The 19099-nt window shown below is 44.7% G+C and overlaps 1 protein-coding gene across 4 annotated transcripts; it reads left to right on the forward strand.

Annotated features, from left to right (window-relative positions):
• Positions 1–6285: 6285 nt before the first annotated feature.
• LOC113027737 (DNA-directed RNA polymerase III subunit RPC4) lies at positions 6286–19044 on the forward strand. Of its 4 annotated transcripts, none has more exons than XM_026177492.1 (8): positions 6286–7065; positions 8111–8157; positions 8229–8383; positions 8478–8596; positions 9285–9381; positions 9897–10168; positions 11176–11325; positions 18044–19044. In XM_026177492.1, exons 1-8 carry the CDS (start codon positions 6886–6888, stop codon positions 18182–18184), a joined length of 1161 nt encoding a protein of 386 aa, XP_026033277.1. In that variant the 5' UTR covers positions 6286–6885; the 3' UTR covers positions 18185–19044. The 4 variants fall into 4 exon arrangements, with proteins under 4 accessions (XP_026033277.1, XP_026033275.1, XP_026033278.1 ...); XM_026177490.1 differs by lacking the exon at positions 18044–19044 and adding an exon at positions 11522–12529; XM_026177493.1 differs by lacking the exons at positions 11176–11325; positions 18044–19044 and adding an exon at positions 10950–11066.
• Positions 19045–19099: the final 55 nt, after the last annotated feature.

Genomic DNA, 19099 nt, shown 5'->3' on the forward strand with positions numbered 1-19099 from the left:
ACAGCCTCCCAGACACTGTTCAGAGAGGTGTACTGTTTTCCCTCCTTGTAAATCTCACATTTGATGATGGACCAATGGGGTTCAGATCAGGTGAACATGGAGGCCATGTCATTAGTTTTTCTTCTTTTATACCCTTTCTTGCCAGCCACGCTGTGGAGTACTTGGACGCGTGTGATGGAGCATTGTCCTGCATGAAAATCATGTTTTTCTTGAAGGATGCAGACTTCTTCCTGTACCACTGCTTGAAGAAGGTGTCTTCCAGAAACTGGCAGTAGGACTGGGAGTTGAGCTTGACTCCATCCTCAACTCGAAAAGGCCCCACAAGCTCATCTTTGATGATACCAGCCCAAACCAGTACTCCACCTCCACCTTGCTGGCGTCTGAGTGGGACTGGAGCTCTCTGCCCTTTACCAATCCAGCCACGGGCCCATCCATCTGGCCCATCAAGACTCACTCTCATTTCATCAGTCCATAAAACCTTAGAAAAACCAGTCTTGAGATATTTCTTGGCCCAGTCTTGACGTTTCAGCTTGTGTGTCTTGTTCAGTGGTGGTCGTCTTTCAGCCTTTCTTACCTTGGCCATGTCTCTGAGTATTGCACACCTTGTGCTTTTGGGCACTCCAGTGATGTTGCAGCTCTGAAATATGGCCAAACTGGTGGCAAGTGGCATCTTGGCAGCTGCACGCTTGACTTTTCTCAGTTCATGGGCAGTTATTTTGTGCCTTGGTTTTTCCACACGCTTCTTGCGACCCTGTTGACTATTTTGAATGAAACGCTTGATTGTTCGATGATCACGCTTCAGAAGCTTTGCAATTTTGAGACTGCTGCATCCCTCTGCAAGATATCTCACTATTTTTGACTTTTCTGAGCCTGTCAAGTCCTTCTTTTGACCCATTTTGCCAAAGGAAAGGACGTTGCCTAATAATTATGCACACCTGATATAGGGTGTTGATGTCATTAGACCACACCCCTTCTCATTACAGAGATGCACATCACCTAATATGCTTAATTGGTAGTAGGCTTTCGAGCCTATACAGCTTGGAGTAAGACAACATGCATGAAGAGGATGATGTGGACAAAATACTCATTTGCCTAAGATTCTGCACTCCCTGTAGTAATGGCAGCAACATGACTCATAAAAAATAGTTTCCCACTGTGAGGCATCCCATCTTCTTTTAACAGCAGCCAGTAAACATCTGGGAACAGAGGAGAGCAGCTGCTGGGCTTTAGAGAGAGGACTGTTGTCCCTTTCTTCCCTGACAGCGGTTTCTCACTGCTTTGCCATATTTTTCATTTCATGATGTATCAGATGTTTCGGGTTAGTCAAAGGTCTGGACTGCAGGCAGTTCAACACCTGCACTCTTCTATGAAGCTGTGCTGCTGGAATAGCTGCAGTATGTGGTTTAGTATTGTCCTGCTGAAATATGCAGGTCTCTCCTGAAAAATACGTCCTCTGTTGCTCTTAAACCTGTATACACCTTCCTGCATTGATGGCCTCTCCAGATGTGCCAGCTGCTGATTCAATGAAGGCTGAGTGCTGGTAACAAAGCAGACTCTTCCTCCCGTCTTTAGTCCAAACATGTCGTTTTGGCTGACCTCAGAACAGTTTCCCACTTTGCCTCAGTCCATTTTAAATGAGCGTTGGTCCAGAGAGGACAGCAGAGTGTCTGCATCGTGTTCACATGTGTGATCTGTGGATGGCAGAGCGAGCTGTGTTCCAGCTGAAACCCATTTCCATGACAGACTCACAGGTGTGAGTCTCTGTGTGGAAGTTTCAGCCTTGCACACAGAGATTTCTCCAGCTTTAACCGCTGGGCCCTCTTTCATTCTACTTTTAAATATCCTAGAACCACAAGTGCAGTGGAGCTGATGGGCTGGATTCATCAGGCAAGCTCACTTCAAAGAATTTCCCTACGTCAATGTGTCCCAGCTGCCAAAGGGCAAGAATGTCAAAGAACCATTAATTAAATATGCAAAGATTACAAGAAGCTTCAAAGGAAAAATCCCCTTTGGCAGTTCAGTCCATTTGACCTGCTGCAGTTTAACTGTCAGCGTCCAGGCTCTTCACACACAAGCATGCACACACATACCTTCCCTGTCATAGCTCCTCAATCCAATGGCAAAGATTTAAAACGTGATTATGAGCAGATAAGTACTGACTGATATGCCTTTTAAAGTAAATGCATTCATTCGGGGTGTATCCACTAACACTGTGCAAAACAGTTTCTCTTTCGTCCTGGAGTGTTGGTCATACTTGTATATTACTGGAAGTCACTACAAAAGCAGGAAACATTAAACTGGAGCACAGTGGATCGTTGGTAAAACTACAGCACTGTCTAAATCTTTGCTGCTCCCCTGGCTTTCTGCTCTCTGTCTGATTGTCAGCTCTGCCTGCTCTGCAGCCTCACTGCAGAACTCTGAACAGTCACTTTTCAGAGGATCTACCAGGAACAAGCTGCTGCTCACCTCCGCCGAAGGCTGGGACTACAACCTAATGTGGATAAAATGGCCCTGGATGGGGTCAAAGCCCTTTATGCTACTCCACCCTTCACCATCATCGCCAGCCCCTTTTTCAAAGCTAACAGATAAAACCAACATAAGTGGCCCCAGTAAAATCTGAATGCTTAACCGTACAGTCCCCAGGACTCACTGTACAGTTTTAGAGTAAATATAAATGATTTTAATCAAATCCAATGTCTCCACACTCATTAGATTTCAACACAGCTGAACGCTATAATCATAACACAATAATTAAGTAAGCAAATTTATTTCAAAAGAGTTTTATCATCAGGTCCTCACACTACCTCCACCATGTTTGACTGTTGCTGTAATTTCCTTGTTTCTGTAATGCTGTGTTCATTTTAAACCAGAAGTAATAAACCTACCAGAAAGTTAAATGTGGTCGTGTCAGTCCACAGAAGTTTTCCCACAATTTTGGGAGGATCATCAATGTGAGACGGGCATTTGTGTTGTTTTGGGGCAGCAGTGGTTTTCACCATTTTTGCCCATCCTGTTTGTTATTGTTGACTCTGAGTGGCATGAGTCCTGCAGTTTACTGAGTTCTTCTGTGACCTCCTGCTTCAGTTGTTGATGTAGTGTTGGAGTAATTTTGGTATGTCACTCCTGGTTGGGCTGAAGGACCGTGATGATTTTAAAGGTATGACTGAACATTTTTTGGAGGATTTCTTCGTATCAATAATAAGCTGTGTTCTGTCTGTCTCTGCAGTGTCTACTTGAACAAAATACACGAGACTCGCGTGAAATGTCACAGGTGGAATCCAGCCATGCTTTTCAGTTCTATCGTCTATATTCTCAAACCTGTCATAGCAGATCAACCCGGCGTTACATGACAGACACTTGAACACTGCTGTCTGACTCTGAAAGTAGAAGGAACCTGAAGAAACACTGTTTTTGTAGGTTGAGTTTATTTTACCTCCAACAACAGAGTTTGATATGATAAGAGTGTTTCCACATGTTTCAAGACTTACACCAAACACAGTCTTCAAAGACAATTTATGATTTAAACTATTTCACCAACGTGCATTAAAAAGTTCAGTTTAAGAGACACGAGAAACCTCAGCTGGTGCTGCATGTCTTTATCGTGTTCATCATGTGTTAGGACCAGAGCATGGCAGCTTTTAACGTGACCGCAGAACCAAGACGCTGCCTGGAGGTTATTTACTGCCACTGCTGAAGTAAACGCTTGTGTCACTTTGATGGATGCAGAACACTGAGAGCAAGCTCGCAGTCTTTCAGGTAAATGCTCACATGACTCCGTTTTGTTCTGTTCAGCAGGGTTCATCCAGCACTAGATGGGTCTCAGTAACTTATATGTGAAACATGAAGTACTTTTTAGTACTTTAGTACATTAACATGTTACTGTTACTGATAAATGTCAAGTGATTAAGACTGAAAGGAAACAAGAACATTTCTCTGGTGTCCGCGGTGTACAGTCACAATGAAACAGCTGCATTTTAATGAAGTCTGAACAGAAGCTGAACACAGCCTAACGTTTATTACATGGAAACATTTTCAGCCTTTTGTCTGTTGGACTAAAAACTAATCGTTTGCAATAAAGATGACTGGATTCTGCTAGGGTGGCTAAGTTGAAGGTGAATTCAGCTGTCCCTGCAGTATATTGGTGAGATAAGATCTCTGTCTATCCCAGCGATAGCCATCAGCTGACTTGAACCCTGACATCAGACATTATCTAGTACATTATCCAGTTTTATCCAAGTCTTGTAAAGTCATATCTTATCTGTGTAAAAGGTTACCTTTCCTAAGATACCATGAAGCAATTGTTTTTTTGAGGTGGGGCGGAGGTTGTTTTTGGGTGTCATTGTCTGTTGTGCTCTTGTGTAACTTTGTTTTGTCTCTTTCTTTTCTTTGTAGCTGCTGTGATGAATATTCAGAGGTGCTCACTGCTCTCTCAGCAGTAACGGGGTTTTGTATTAGTGTTCAGTATTGTCATTTCTTACACAGTGTATAAAAGGGATGCAATATTTAACAGTGAGGTGAGCCAAACATTTGCATTTAAGCTTCTGCTTTTATTATGTAGTTAAAAGAGGATTTCTCGTCCCTGTTTCTATAAATCTAGCTGTTCCTAAAATACCAAAATAGTTATGTTTAATACTAATTTTGTAAATCAGTAGTGAATGATTGAAGCAGCATAATTTTTGTGGTCAATTGGTGCATAAATATAGTCTGTAAATCTGGAGTCAAACAAAGCTGTGAGAGGTAACAAAATATGTTTAATGCTTTTATGTCTGTTTAAAGTGATAATAAATTGTATTCTATAAATACAAAAATAGGAAATGTCATTATTTTGGTGGGTTCACGCTGTTCTGTTCGCTTTCCAATCTCATATAACGAGATGATAAACTCTCCCTTTATGTTTGCTCCACTATTGTAGCGTTAGCTTGATGCTGGAGAACCGCAACCGCCACATATGGACCCCGGCACTCATTCAAAGGAGTATCAGTCCACATTAAGAAAAAATTATTCTATTCGTAATTCTATTTGGAGAAAAAGGTTGAAATGTGGAGATAACAGCTGTACCCTCTGAGTTAGTAAAATCATACTTCAGAATCAGTTTTACAAGGAAATGATTTTGCTTTTAGCTCATAAACACAGAGTGTAGCAAACAAGGTAGTTTGTCCTGAGACAACAACAGTAATCTCCCCATTTTGACTTATTCCAGTCACAGAAGCATTGGAGGTAGTTCGTAAGAGATTACAGGATGACCCCAACCTCAGCAGCAGGACCGCTCTCAGCATCGACCAAGTGTGTTTGAACTGTGTCTTCATTCCACCTACTTCACATACAAGGGTCAGTTCAACAGACAGAAACATGGGTGTGCCATGGGCTCGCCAGTTTCACCCATCGTGGCCAATTTGTACATGGAAGAAGTGGAAAAGAGGGCTTTGCTATCCTACCCTGGAGCACCACCAAGCCATTGGTTCAGATAAGTGGATGACTCCTGGGTGAAAATCAAATCTCAGGACGTACCACAATTCACGGATCACATTAACTCGGTGGACCGACTCATCAAATTCACCAGGGAGGATATGAAAAGTGGCAGGTTAGCCTTCTTAGACTGTGAGATTTCCATCAGTAATGGAGGACATCTAAAAGTACCGTAAACCTACACATACGGATCAGTATCTAAGGTTTGACTCTCATCATCCACTGGAGCACAAACTGGGCGTCATCAGGACGCTACCACACAGAGCGAACACCATCCCCACAGACACAGCAGCCAGGGAGGCAGAAGAACATCAAGAAGGCCTCGAGTAAATGTGGTTATCCCTGCTGGACTTTTGTCAAAGCTGGGAAGGCTCCTAAAGAAAGCTCCGATCCAGGAGAGAAGGACAACCGCTGCCTAAGAGAAAACCTGTAGTGATCCCGTACGTGTCAGGAGTATCGGATTCATAGATCAGGGAAACCAAACAACCTCTGACTAAGCGGATGGCACAACACAGCAGAGCCACCTCGTCAGGCCAGGACTCTGCAGCCTATTTACACCTACAGGCCAGTGGACACTCGTTCAGTGATGAGGATGTAACATCCTGGACCGGGAGGAACGCTGGTTTGAGGGCGGAGTCAAGGAGGGAAAGACCATCTCTGGTCATTTTTGTATAGCATATCATAAATATAAACATATTTATAAAAATAACTCGTGAAAAATATATTAACCACTTTCACTAAATGGCACCATGACCCACTGCTTCCGTAAAGAAACTGACATGCGTCACATTTCGTGGCTACGCAGACAGCGCCATCTTGTGGTGGCTCCGGTGTAGTGCTGCTTGAGAACAATAGCAGCGAACTGCGGAAGGAAATTAGAGCCGTTTAACCGGGACAAATACAGCAGGCGGCAAAAGCAAAGCGGTGTTGCAGCCGTTTCAGCGCCTTCGTGCAGTAAGTGCGTCGTGCTTTGTTGGCACCGTTGTTTGCAATTGATTTATTTTGCATCCACCGACAGGACACTCCGTCGGTTACGGCTGAGAGGACATCTGCACGCAGTACACTGTTTATCATCACCGCGACCCAGTAACCGCGGCAGACGGTGTTGCGTTTGCAACCAGATTGGATTAACTTCCTGCTGCGATATGGCGCGTGGAAACAGCACGGAGGGGAACGAGCTGCTATTTAGCTTAGAGGAGCCCCGCTAAGGATCACTGTTACCTCAGTGAAACAAACTAGTTCTGAGGCACACCGAGGGACCAGTGGGGCAGGAGCTGTGGGCGCTCGGCTAACAAATACCGGATTTTAACAGCCCTATTTTCAAAATAAAAGCCGTCGTTTATTAACAGACCTGCGTGAGAAACAGCTGAACGGACACGCATTAAAAATACTGAGAGGAAGCACAGCAGGTATCGCGACATGAGCGACTCCGGGGATGCAGCAAGTGTTCCCGGCTTCTCCTCCCCGAGCAGCGGGGCTGGGCTGGGGAGAGCACTCGCGGCCCGGGTCAGGACTCTGACCTCCCCACCTCCGCCTGGAAGACTGACGTCCCTCAGAACCCGGGACCTGACGCTGGGGGGAGGCTTCAAAAAGACTAAGGTAACCGAGCACAGCCCCGGTGTTAATAATGCCGCGTGCTTATTTTGCGTGAAGTGGAAATAATAAAGCACAGTCCCGTGAGTGTAATCCCGGGGTCATAAGTCTGCTGACACGTTCACGGGCTTCTCTGCAGACATCTGATGGCGTTATCGTGTTACGATGGGGGGACTCGGTGGTCATGTGGCATGTTGTGTCTCTCCTACAGTCCACTCAGCCAAGCCCCGCCCCCTGATCACGTGTTACAGTAACACTAATACTCAGGCTATAACAACCCTGCACACATTTGTTCATTCTGATTTGTGTTTCTGTATCTGCACGCAGTTGCTGTATAAAATTCGTTTGTGTTTACTTACTCATATAGAGATGTTTGTGTTATATATACTGGAACAAATTGCTCGTTTGTGTACAAACATGATACTCGGAGAACACGTAGAAACCACACGCTCACAGTTCCAGATAAACCAACAAGTATACAACAGTGTAAATACAAAACATGTGAGTTAGGTTCGTCAGGGGCTCTGAATGGGCCATGGATGTGAAGCAGATGAAGGCAGAGAAGAAACAAGTTAGATTAAATTAGATTAGATGAAACTTTATTAATCCCTCGGGTGGCTTCCTCTGGGAAATTCTGTTTCACAGCACCGACAGAAGTTACAAAAGGATGTAAGCAGAAATAGAAATATATCACATATATAAATACAGAGACATGTATGTTAAAGGTGTTATTTAAATGCTAACTTAGCACTGTGAACATTTGCAGACAGTAGCAGTCAGGACAGTGACTGCAGCTTGGTCAGTTTGGGAGTTAAAGGAAGTTTTTCTGTTTTTTTTAATGCAGGATTTGATAGAAACAGGGAAAGAGGTCAGGGTCAGCGCTACAGCTCACATTCTTGCTTTGATGCCTGTTAACTCCTGGTCAGGTTTTAAAAGTAAGGTTTATAATTCATAATAATATCCATGTAGTTGAGTAGAAAAGCATTCACACCTCGTTTGAATCCTAATGAGGACATACGTGTTTCTTTTCTCTCCTGGTTTGTACCAACAGAAAACCTTTGAGCCTAACGTCCACGCCGTGAGGAAGAGTAAAGACGAGTGAGTGACGACAGTATGAGAATTTCATCTGTGTATGCACTGTGTCATTTAATGATCCTGAACACCTGTAGGCTAAAGGAGGAGATCCACGTGGCTCCGAAAAAGGAGAGAAGAGATAGGAATGAGCGGAGGAGAGAGAGCAGAGGGAGGAGGAAGGAGCGGCCTCAGACCATCCAGTCCCACTCCATCTTTGAACAGGGTCCTGCTGACAGCGTGCGCAAAACAGGTGCACACCCACAGCCCTCTTCTCATTCTGTTGGATGTCTTTCTCCAGACTGCATTTCCTCTTCATCGCACTCAATCAGTGCTTCTGCCTACAGGCTGGCATGGTGCTACACACCTGCAGGAGTCTGCCACCTCTCCTGTCTGCAAACTGCTCAAGAAAGAGACAAAGGAGGAAGAGGAAGATGAGATACTCAGTAAACTTCAGCGAGATGATGTGAGTGCTTCCTGTTTCGTTCCTGTGAAGCTTTAAAGATGAATTAAAACTGTAGTCAGGAGCCCATAAACGTTAGCTGTTCTCACTTCTCGTGTTTATTCTGGAACGTGTTCACATTGACTTGGAAATCATTGTTTTGACATATTACAACAAGTAAAAAGGTGTGAGGGTATGAACTCTCCCCCTCCTCCTCCTGTTCATGCATGTGCAGTGAAAGCGCACCGATGCAGTCGTGTGCGTCACAGACACCAAAAGATTAAAAGAACCCAACAGATGCAAAGAGCTCCACTTTTCATCTTTATGGATCGACCCTCAGCTGCAGGTCAGCAGGACCTTTGCCTCAGTGCTTCACCTGATGTATTGGCAGGTCACATTTGCAGATGTGTTGGTAACGGCCGGTAAATGGAAACAAAAAACGTCACACAAGGAAGCACATTATGAGCGTTAAGGTTGCATCGTTTGTCCACCAGAGGGCACTCTCCAACCTCCCTGTTGGCAGCAGGTGTCTGTAACACCATCAGCTGATCCGCAGAGCAGGTTTATGTGTGTGAGCAGTGTTCAGACAGTTTAATGCTGTAAGAGTTTGCACCACTGACCGTCGGCCTGCGAGTGAGTGCAGTGTTTCATGACAGTCAGCTGATAATCAGCTGACCATTGGGAAACTAATGTTATGCATCTGTACCTACAGTTCATCGATGATCCGGGTCTGAGGAATGATGCAAAGCTGAAGCCCATCCAGCTGCCTCTGTGTCAGTCCAGCAGTCGCACTCTGACCTCCAGGACACGTGAGAAAACCTCCCACGCTGCACAGCGTCACAAGCAGTTCACTCAGTCACAGCACTGACGTCAGAGTTTAGGCTCTGCTGTTTCCACTTCAACAATAACGTGACTGTTAATGTGCCATGTTTGGTAAGACGTGCAGGAAATGTGTCAGTCAATGAATGATAAATGGAAAGTAATGATTCTTAATCAAAGATGGTGTGATCAGTCACGAGGAGATGTAGATGTATGAAGATCTATGATCTGTTATCACTAAATAGTCACGCTGACCTGATGAATGAGGGTAAAGCAAAGGGAAGTTAAAAAAGGAGGAGCTGAAGGGACCTGCGTGGGCAGCAGAGGGAAAGATGAGCTACCCTTTGCAGAGCTGCTGAAGGTGGAGGCCTTCATGAAGGCAGGCAGCAGAGTAGCAGAGCTCACTGACTTTGCACTGAGTGATGTGGTGGATGACAGACAGTGTCCTCACTGAGCTCCTGCATGTCTGTCTGTGAGTAGTGATCACTCTGTGTTGTGATGGCAGGTCCAGAGAGGCCCACTGTGTTCAGACCTCAGTCCTGTGCAGGGACCAGCAGGACCGAGCGGCCTAAATCAGAGCAGCCGTCGCTGGTAGAACTGCTGCAGGATCTCAGCCTGTCCGGCAGGGAGGAGCTCTTCTTCATGCAGCTGCCCGACTGCATGCCAGGCAGAGCGTCTGGAGCGAAGGTCGACCTGGCTCCTGGGCCTGCAGCAGAGACGCCTGCAACAAAGGAGGGCAAGCATGAAGTGAAGAGGACTCCACATCTTCAAGCAAAAGTGAGTAGACGGGATAAACACATGTTAAAGGACTGACCCATCCAGATGTTTGAGCGTGATTCCTAACATCAGCCCTGAAAGCTTTGTTTGCATCTATCCATAAGCTCCTCGGCCATTTTTGTTTGCATCTTCTGCTTCCAGCCTAATACAGTGGTACAGCATGCAGTCCTCTTCCTGCAGACGTCCTTAGTTAACGGTCGCTGACAGAAACAGCTAAGCTGTGCCAGTGAGGTCAAACCTAGAGCTCAGCAGTGTTTCTGCCTGACAGCTGTACAAGTGTTTCCTGCAGCACAGAGGCGGTGAACACCTCTCTCATCACAGATATTTATGTTATGCTATGTTAATTTAATTTTACAAAATTATGTAAAGCAGCTGCTGGCGAAATTCACTGATTTGTGGAACAGATTCCAGGACTAAAATCCTCCCTTTGGATTTTGTTGCACGTCCTCGTTCATTCTCAGGTGTTTTGGAAGCGGCTGAAACAACGCTTCATCCGTGCTACCCACATAAAGATTGTTGTGGACCCAGCGCTGCCCTCCAAGGCAGCAGCAGCTACCCCCAGCAGGACGCTGCCCTGCAGACCATAAAAACATAAACAAGCTGCAGCGTACTCCCTGCATAGGTCACCAACTCATAACAGTACTAACACAACAAGCTGTTACACGCACATCCACACCGGTGTCTAATTCAGAATCCCCAAATCAGCCACAGTCAGGTTCAGACACCAGGGCTCCTAACATCTCACGCGTGGCTTTGACTTCGCATTTTACCCACTGCACAGGAAACACTCAGCCTGAAACACCATCACGTGATCTGTGGTCTGCATCGTCAAGCCTCACTGAAGCACAGTGGACTGTTGTAACTGCTTCTAAAGAGTGTGTGTGTGTGTGTGTGTGTGTGTGTGTGTGTGTGTGTGTGTGTGTGTGTGTGTGTGTGTGTGTGTGTGTGTGTGTGTGTGTGTGTGTGTGTGTGTGTGTGTGTGTGCGCGCGCGCGCGCGCGCACTCAGAGTGCAGTGAAAGAGGGCTGTCCTGTGCTCTCGCAGTTCCCAGAAGGATTTCTGGGTAAGCTGCAGATCAGGAAGTCAGGAAAGGTGGAGCTGAAGCTGGGTGACATCATCATGGACGTCTCAGAGGGAGCTGCATTCTCCTTCCTGCAGGTAACGCGTTTGTGTTCTAACATTATTTTTGCATTGCAATCATTAACTAGTGTAAGCAGATCTGTCAGACCTGTGTGGTCATGGATTACATATGATGCTCAAATTTCCCACCAAAAAAAGTTCAAATAAACAAAAGGATAATATGACACTACCTTTAGTTTTACAGCAGGTTTAGACATTTTTATTATTGTTTCAGTCATGTGACCTTTGCAGTATAATTTGTGAGTTACAAACACCAAAAGCTGCAGACACCGGGGACCACGAGCTGGTGAGGCGTCCTCTGGATGAATGGGGAGGGTTGCTCATCCAGTTTGGCCAGTGTCTGGTTAATGAGAGATCTCGTGTGAATAAATCTAAATGCCTCCACTTCCTCCATGACCTCTACTTTCTGTTTGTAACAGAGACTTGGCTAAGTGTCGGGGAGCGTCTCCCACCTCGTCCACCTGGATGTACACGTCTAACTCTCCTATATGGTTATGGTTAATGTTAGCTGGAACAGGTGCACCACCTTCCTCACATTCACCAATATGAATGCTGGGGTGGGGGCGGACTAGGAGACTGTAACTACTCCTGCTTAATGGTTTACTGTCACATTAGCTAACAAAAGTGAAATGGTGACGTCACAGCTCCAGCCGTGCACGGCTGGCTCTGCTTTGCACAGTTTGCATTTAACTTTGCTTTCTGTGAAATGCTTTCACATTTTTTAAAATCTCAGTTTCCGTTTTCTTCCGTCCTCCTGCTTTGCCGGTCGCACTGTGTTCTTCTTCGTTGGTATTAAATGCAGTCTTGGCAGACAGTATAGGTGATACTGCCCCATAGCTGCCTGTAGTGTATTACAGTTATAAAAACACGTATGACACGTCGACAAGTTTTTATAGTCAGTATCATGGATGTTGATGAATTGTTGCAGCCCTGCCTCCAGCTTTGACAGATGTCCACGTTTACTCAGGGCCTTGTTGACCTGATGTTCCTCCCTGCTGCTGTCTCTGTGGGGATGGTGTTCAGATTCAGAAGACTTTATTTATCCCCCAGGGGCAATTAAGAGACTGACCGTGCCGACCGTACATGCAATACACAAACATCACATTGGGGAGACAGGTAGGTAGCTGGCCGGTCAGCAGCACGAGCAGCGACCCAGAACCGAACAATGGAAAAATGCACAACATGAGGAAGGACAAGGAGGAAAAAGAACCCCCCCCCCCCAGACTGAGCTCCAACAGGGAGGTCAGTTTGAGAACAGAAAAAAATCACCTCAGCGCATAGCACATGAAAAGCTCTTAATACACCATAGAAACACATGACAAGCAACAGGGATGAGTAAAAGGAGAGAGCCGTGTAGACAGCACATCCGGGCCTGCAGCATATGTGCTGCTCCCCTTTGAGCCACCGTAAGCATCGGAGGCGTTTGGAAGGGGAGGGGGGATGAGTGTATGTCTGCATGGCTCTGTGTTGACACCCAGGTTGTGCTCCATTCAGTAAGTAAGTAAGTAAAATTTATTTATATAGCACATTTCACAGATAAAATCACAAAGTGCTTTACAGTAAGATCAGACATACAAGTTAAAATTAATTAAATTAGTTAAAAGCCCGTTTGTATAAAAATGTCTTCAGCTGCTTTTTAAAGGAGTCAGTAGAGTCTAGACAGCGTAAAGACAACGGCAGAGAGTTCCACAGCCTCGGTGCCTGAAAAGCCCGATCCCCACATGTTTTAAATCTAGTACGTGGGACCACCAGTAGCCTCTGACCTGAAGACCTAAGTGCTCGGGATGAAGCATGAGGTTTCAACAGGTCAGAGATATACTGGGGAGCTTCACCATGCAGAGCTCTAAAAGTTACAACTAAAATTTTAAAATGAACCCTAAAATTTACAGGCAACCAATGAAGAGAAGCCAAAACTGGAGTAATGTGTGACCTCTTGTTTGTACCAGTTAAAAGTCTTGCCGCTGCATTCTGTACAGACTGAAGGCGATCCAGAGCTGGTTTGTTGAGACACGTAAAAAGACCGTTACAATAATCCAAACGAGAAGAGATAAAAGCATGAGTAATCATCTCAAGTTCTGCCTTTGACACCAGTAGCCTGAGTTTAGAAATGTTTCTTAGATGATAAAAACTGTTCCGGACAAGTTGTTTAGAGTGTTTCTCAAGAGACATCGAACTGTCAAATACAACACCTAAGTTTCTGAGACTCGACTGAAATGAAGGGTCTAAAAAACTGATACTGCCTAATTTCTGAGAGCATGTGATCAGGTGCAATAATCAAAGTTTCTGGTTTATCTGCATTTAACTGAAGGAAATTGTCATTTAACCATTGTTTGATTTCTGACAGACAATTATTTAAACAAGACAATTTATACAACTCAGAAGCTTTGAAAGAACAGTACAACTGAATGTCATCAGCATAGAGATGATAAGAAATATTATTGTAACGTCTGATAATGTGGCCTAGAGGGAGGATATACAGCAAAAAGAGAATAGGACCTAAAACAGATCCTTGAGGTACCCCAGAAAACAGAACTGATGTTTCCGACAGCACATGATTTATACAGACAGTAAAGGATCTCTCAGATAGATATGACATAAACCATTTTAAAACAACGCCAGTAATCCCAAACAAGTCCTTCAGCCTATTTATCATGATGCTGTGATCAACAGTATCAAAAGCAGAGCTGAGATCCAACATAACCAGAACAGTGTACTCTCCAGAGTCTGCTGCCATCAGAATGTCACTAGACACTTTAAGCAAAGCGGTTTCAGTGGAGTGCAATTTGCGGAAACCAGACTGGAAAATGTCCAGAACATTGTTCTTTTCCAAAAAGTTTATAAGTTGTTCTGCAACTATTTTTTCCAAAATCTTTGACACCAATGGAAGTTTTGATATTGGCCTGTAACTGCTTGGAAGAGATGGGTCCAAATTTGGTTTCTTTAATATTGGTTCAACAATAGCTTGTTTAAAATAGCTGGGAACTGAGCCAGTATAAAGAGAAGTATTAATTATTTCCAGAATACAGGGGCCAATAGAGTCAAACACACTAATGAAAAATGATGGAGGAAGTACATCAAGGTGGCTTGAAGTCAGTTTCATTCGACCAAGCAGAGCACTGATGTCCTGTAAGGTAACAGGAGTAAAAGAGGACCAGGTATCAGAGGTAAACAACGTGTCAATGTGATACTGAGAGGATGATGGAGAAATATTAGACCTGACAGCAGCGACCTTATTAACAAAATAGTTTAAAAAGTCATTACAGTCAGATTTAGTATAGACTGGTACATGAGGAATATCAGGAGAGACAATGTTTTTAATTGTATCAAACAATACTCTGGGATTTTTCTTTTTTGAAGCTATTAAATTAGCAAAATATTCCGTTCTGGCATTTTTTATCATGTTGTTAAGTGAGAAAATTGATTCCTTGAGATGTACCCTATGGACCTCAAGCTTGGAAGCCTTCCATAAACGTTCTAATTTGCGACAATATCTCCTAAAATTTCAAATACTTTCATTTATCCAAGGACAGAAATTTGAAGAATGGACAACATTTAGTTTCAGAGGTGTCACCGTATCTAAAATTGATTGTTAAAAGACAAAATAAGTGAATCCATATCATTTTGAGCCATGCAAGGGACAAACATGGCAGAAAACCTTCTAGCAGCATCCTGGTTTATAATCCGCCTTTGGATCATCAATTTAGGAGGTGAAGGATCCACGTAAAATGACAAATTAAAGAATATACAACTATGGTCACTCACATGGACATCTTCCACACATACATCATATATATTTAAACCCAGGGAGAAAACAAGATCAAGAGTGTGGCCCTTCGTATGTGTGGGGCCAGAAACATGCTGCTTAAAGTTAAAAGACTCAGTGATAGTGATGAGCTCAGCAGCAGTGTTACAGGAAGCGTCATCAATATGAAGGTTTAAGTCTCCCAATATTACAACCCTCTCCAGTTTAATGATCGATGTCAGAAGGTCGTTAAATTCAGTTAGAAAGACCCCAGCAGGTCCAGGAGGTCGATAGATTAAAATACAATAAAAGGTTTTCAGAGAACCGACCTTCATCATCTGTGACTCAAATGAAGAGAAGAAGTCCGAAGTCACCAGTTTGCATATGAGTCTGTCCTGGTAAACAGCAGCAAGTCCTCCACCACGTCCTAAAAGACGCGGAGTTCCAATGACAGAACAGCCAGACGGGCAGATTTCATTCAGGTGGACATAATCCTTATTTTGCTGCCACGTCTCAGTCAGACACATAAAACCTAGAGACTCTTTGATAAAAAGATCATTTAAAATAAATGATTTGTTCGTTATAGAGCGAACGTTAAGCAGGGCGAACCGAATTGATGACGGTTTATCTGCGGAATCTACATCTGACTGCAGCGGTACTTGAATTAAACACCTGTGCAAACCTGTGGACCTGCCGGACAGGGCAGCGACTCCAGAGTTGGAAAAAACCTTGATCGATGAGCAGACGTAGCTGTCACCAACAAAACGGGAAATGGATGACGGACACAGAGTGAGCAAACTGCTTTCGAGCCATGGGGCTCGGGTCCCAGGCGGCAGCGTAACATCCCCAGCAAACGACAGGAGAGGAACTGGTCGCAGACACCGAGAGTCACCCCACAGCAAAGCAGCTAGCCTCCGGTACCTTCTCCGTTTCACCTGGACGCCGGCCCTCGTTCCCCTTTTTCGTCTCTTGAGGGTGGAAATGCCGCGGGTTGTGCACAGTAGCACGCAGTCAGGTGCGGAACACTCCAGAGGAGGAGAAAAAGTTTTTCTGTAGCTGTCCCAGCTGTCACAGTAGATCTCCATTGAGTCTTTGATGTTTAACAGTGTATCCCGATCATAAATTAAAGCAGCAGAAGAAACGTCAGAATACAAAAGAGCAAAAAGTATATTGCAAACGACAAGTGACGGCAGTGAAAAACTACACTGTCGTCTCCAACGAGCTGTAGCAGCAGCGGCAAAGCCAAACACAGGCGCCATTGCTTAGACCACCAGTGACGAGGGTCAGACCTTAAATACTGATCCGAATGCTTCCTGGGGCTCATAAGTAGATTTTCTCCTGTTAGTCTTTCTGGTCTAGCAGAACTGTGCACCTACCCTTGTCTACTGGAAGGATGTTGATGTTTGTGAAGTAGTCAGACTCGAACGTCAAGGAAGGTGGTAGGGAAGCAGACTATGCCGACAGTTCAGGTTTCCAAGGTGAGCAATTTATTTACAGTGAACTTAATTTAATGTAACTTAACAAAACTTCCTCCCCAAATAAACTCTATTAACATAACATGGCTCTGGTGACACAGCTCACCTCTGCTCTCTGCTGCATCTGGTAGAGACTGGCTTTAAATAGGGCCATCAATTTCCTTCCAATTGCCCAGCCAGTACCACTCACTCAACTGAGGGATCTAAAACTCTACCCAGATGATCGAAAAACACAAAACCTCTACACACTTCTAATATGCACATTTACACAACTAAATGGCAGTATTAACGAAAGGAAAAACATTCAACAAATCCCTTTAAACCTTAACACAAACAAAAGGAAGCATCTCTCTGGAAAAACAAACCCCTCCACTTGGTTTGATCTGCTGATGTCATGTGTGACATCATCAGGACTTTAAAATGAGGAAATGCCAGGTGGGCGTTTCCCCACGCCTGACCCTCATGAAGACTGAAAAGACAAACAGAGTAAGTATGAACAAATGACTTAATCTGTAACATAATAAAGTATAAAGAAACATGTAACTGAGTATTTGTCTTAATTTGCAGAATGTTTGATTTGCCGGCAACAAAACGCTTCCACAAACAAACCCGGGATAGTGAGTGAAGCAATGTTACTTGACAAATAGCAAATCATAGCAAATACATAGAAACAGAATAATGTGTACAATGTGCAAAAAAAGGTAAACACATATGGGGCAAATGGAGAGCATTGCAACTGCTCCTCTGCTTTGTCACAATGTTGTTGTCATTACTAAGTGATGTGAGTGCCTCCCTCTCGTCCATGCTGATGTTGGATGCTGGCTTTGCATTGCTGCTCTGCTTCTACAGCTGTAGCGTTGTTGTTTCTGTGGCTGGGATCAAAGTTCAACCCTTTTGAAAGGATGTGATCAGTCTGTGTCATCCTCGGTGGGGCGTCCTTCTCTACACGTTAGACCAAACCCCGAGCCTTGGCTGAATGATATCAGTCGAGCTGCCACACGAGGAAGGATCAGCTTCAGGCGTCTCACGGTGTTCTTAGTGAACGTTGGCCCTACTGTCAAAGCTGAAGACAGGAAACATTTCACTGATATTTAAAATACTTCTCACAAACCTCATGTCCTTCAGTACAGTTGATTATTATCTGAAACCTTCCAGTACACACCCTTTGATGCTTCTTCTGAAGAAGGTTGCCACATTCAGAGAACATACAGTGGCTTGCAAAAGTGTTCGGCTCTCTTGAACTTTCCCACATTTTGTCACATTTTATTGGAATTCCAGGTGAAAGGCCAACACAAAGTGGTGCACACGTGAGAAGTGGAACGAAAATCATACGTGATTCCAAACATGTGTTACAAATAAATAACTGCAAAGTGGCGTGTGCGTAATACAGCAAGCCACTGTATCTGCTCAGAGGCTGAGGAGCAGCACTGACAGCAACACACGGGCGTCCACGGTGAAGGAAAACAACCATTCATTACGTCACTGCCTATTCACACGCCATTTCTCCCTCTTTCTGCAGCAACTGGTGTCTGTGCGTCTGTGTGATGGGCGGACTGGAGATATGATGGTGCTGGGAAACGTCCATCACAAACTGGTTTTATCTCCGGACTTCCAGGCTTTACTGGGCCAAGCTGCATCACAGCAGCCTCCGGGCCCCTGAGGGTCTCCCTGCAGGTGACCCGTAGACACTGTAGGAGGAGAAACTGCAGTAAATGTGTTGGGAAGAACAGTCTGAGGGTACACTGCTGAGAGTCACCATGCATCTGTGTTTAAATCATGTGAAGTCTTTGAAATGAATCTTTTTAAAACACAGACGTTTCCCTCTCTGGGATGAAGATATCAGCGCAGTAAAATGGGCCATGAACCATCAGCCTGCTGACCACAAGGACCGTCATAGTGTGTCACTCACACGGGCTGACACAAGGCCTGATGCAGCAGTACAGTATCTGGATGCTGAGCTGTAGTAAAAATGTCACCACAGGGTTTTTCCCATTTAAAGAGCAGCTTCTGCAATGACCCAGGATGTGTGACAGACTCCTCCCACCAGAGGATGGCTGTGGGTCTCAGACACATGGGTGTGTCTTAATGGGGACCAGTGCCTGCTGAGTGGTTGGATTCAACAACAAGTACTTAACCACCAGATGACACCACCTGGCCCTCTCTCCTCCACCCAACAGCCTGTTACTGAGTGTTGCTTTGAGTGTCTGACTGAACACGTGGCCAGCTGGTATATTAGTATCAGCTGATTTGTGTCTGGTGCTAGGACATTGACCTTCGTAAATGAGGTCATTTGTAACCCGTCCACTGTACATGTGTGTATGTAGTCCAGTGCAGCAGCCTGGTCGGAGCGAGAAGCCTTTCTGTTGAACCCAGGTCTGTTTGTCAAAGTAAAACTTTATTTAAACTGTTTTTGGTTGACTTTTATTTGACAGGGAAGCTTGGGGACCGTTAGAGCTTTGTTTGTTATTTTGGCATTGCTCACTGCTGACGTCAATAAATGGCTGCATAGCATTTTGAAAAGCGCTGTTTTGGCTCTTACTTTCGATTTACCCCTCGGCCACGAACGTAACAGCGT

The sequence above is a fragment of the Astatotilapia calliptera genome, chromosome 8 (genome assembly GCF_900246225.1).
Source record: "Astatotilapia calliptera chromosome 8, fAstCal1.2, whole genome shotgun sequence".
Taxonomy (NCBI): Eukaryota; Metazoa; Chordata; class Actinopteri; order Cichliformes; family Cichlidae; genus Astatotilapia; species Astatotilapia calliptera.

Bases quoted from the DNA above. Each gene is read 5' to 3' on its own strand.
- LOC113027737 (XM_026177490.1), top strand. From the start codon at position 6,886: ATGAGCGACTCCGGGGATGCAGCAAGTGTTCCCGGCTTCTCCTCCCCG. The intron at 8,158-8,228 runs GTGAGTGACGAC...GAACACCTGTAG, and splicing joins GTGAGGAAGAGTAAAGACGA to GCTAAAGGAGGAGATCCACG. The intron at 8,384-8,477 runs GTGCACACCCAC...TTCTGCCTACAG, and splicing joins TGACAGCGTGCGCAAAACAG to GCTGGCATGGTGCTACACAC.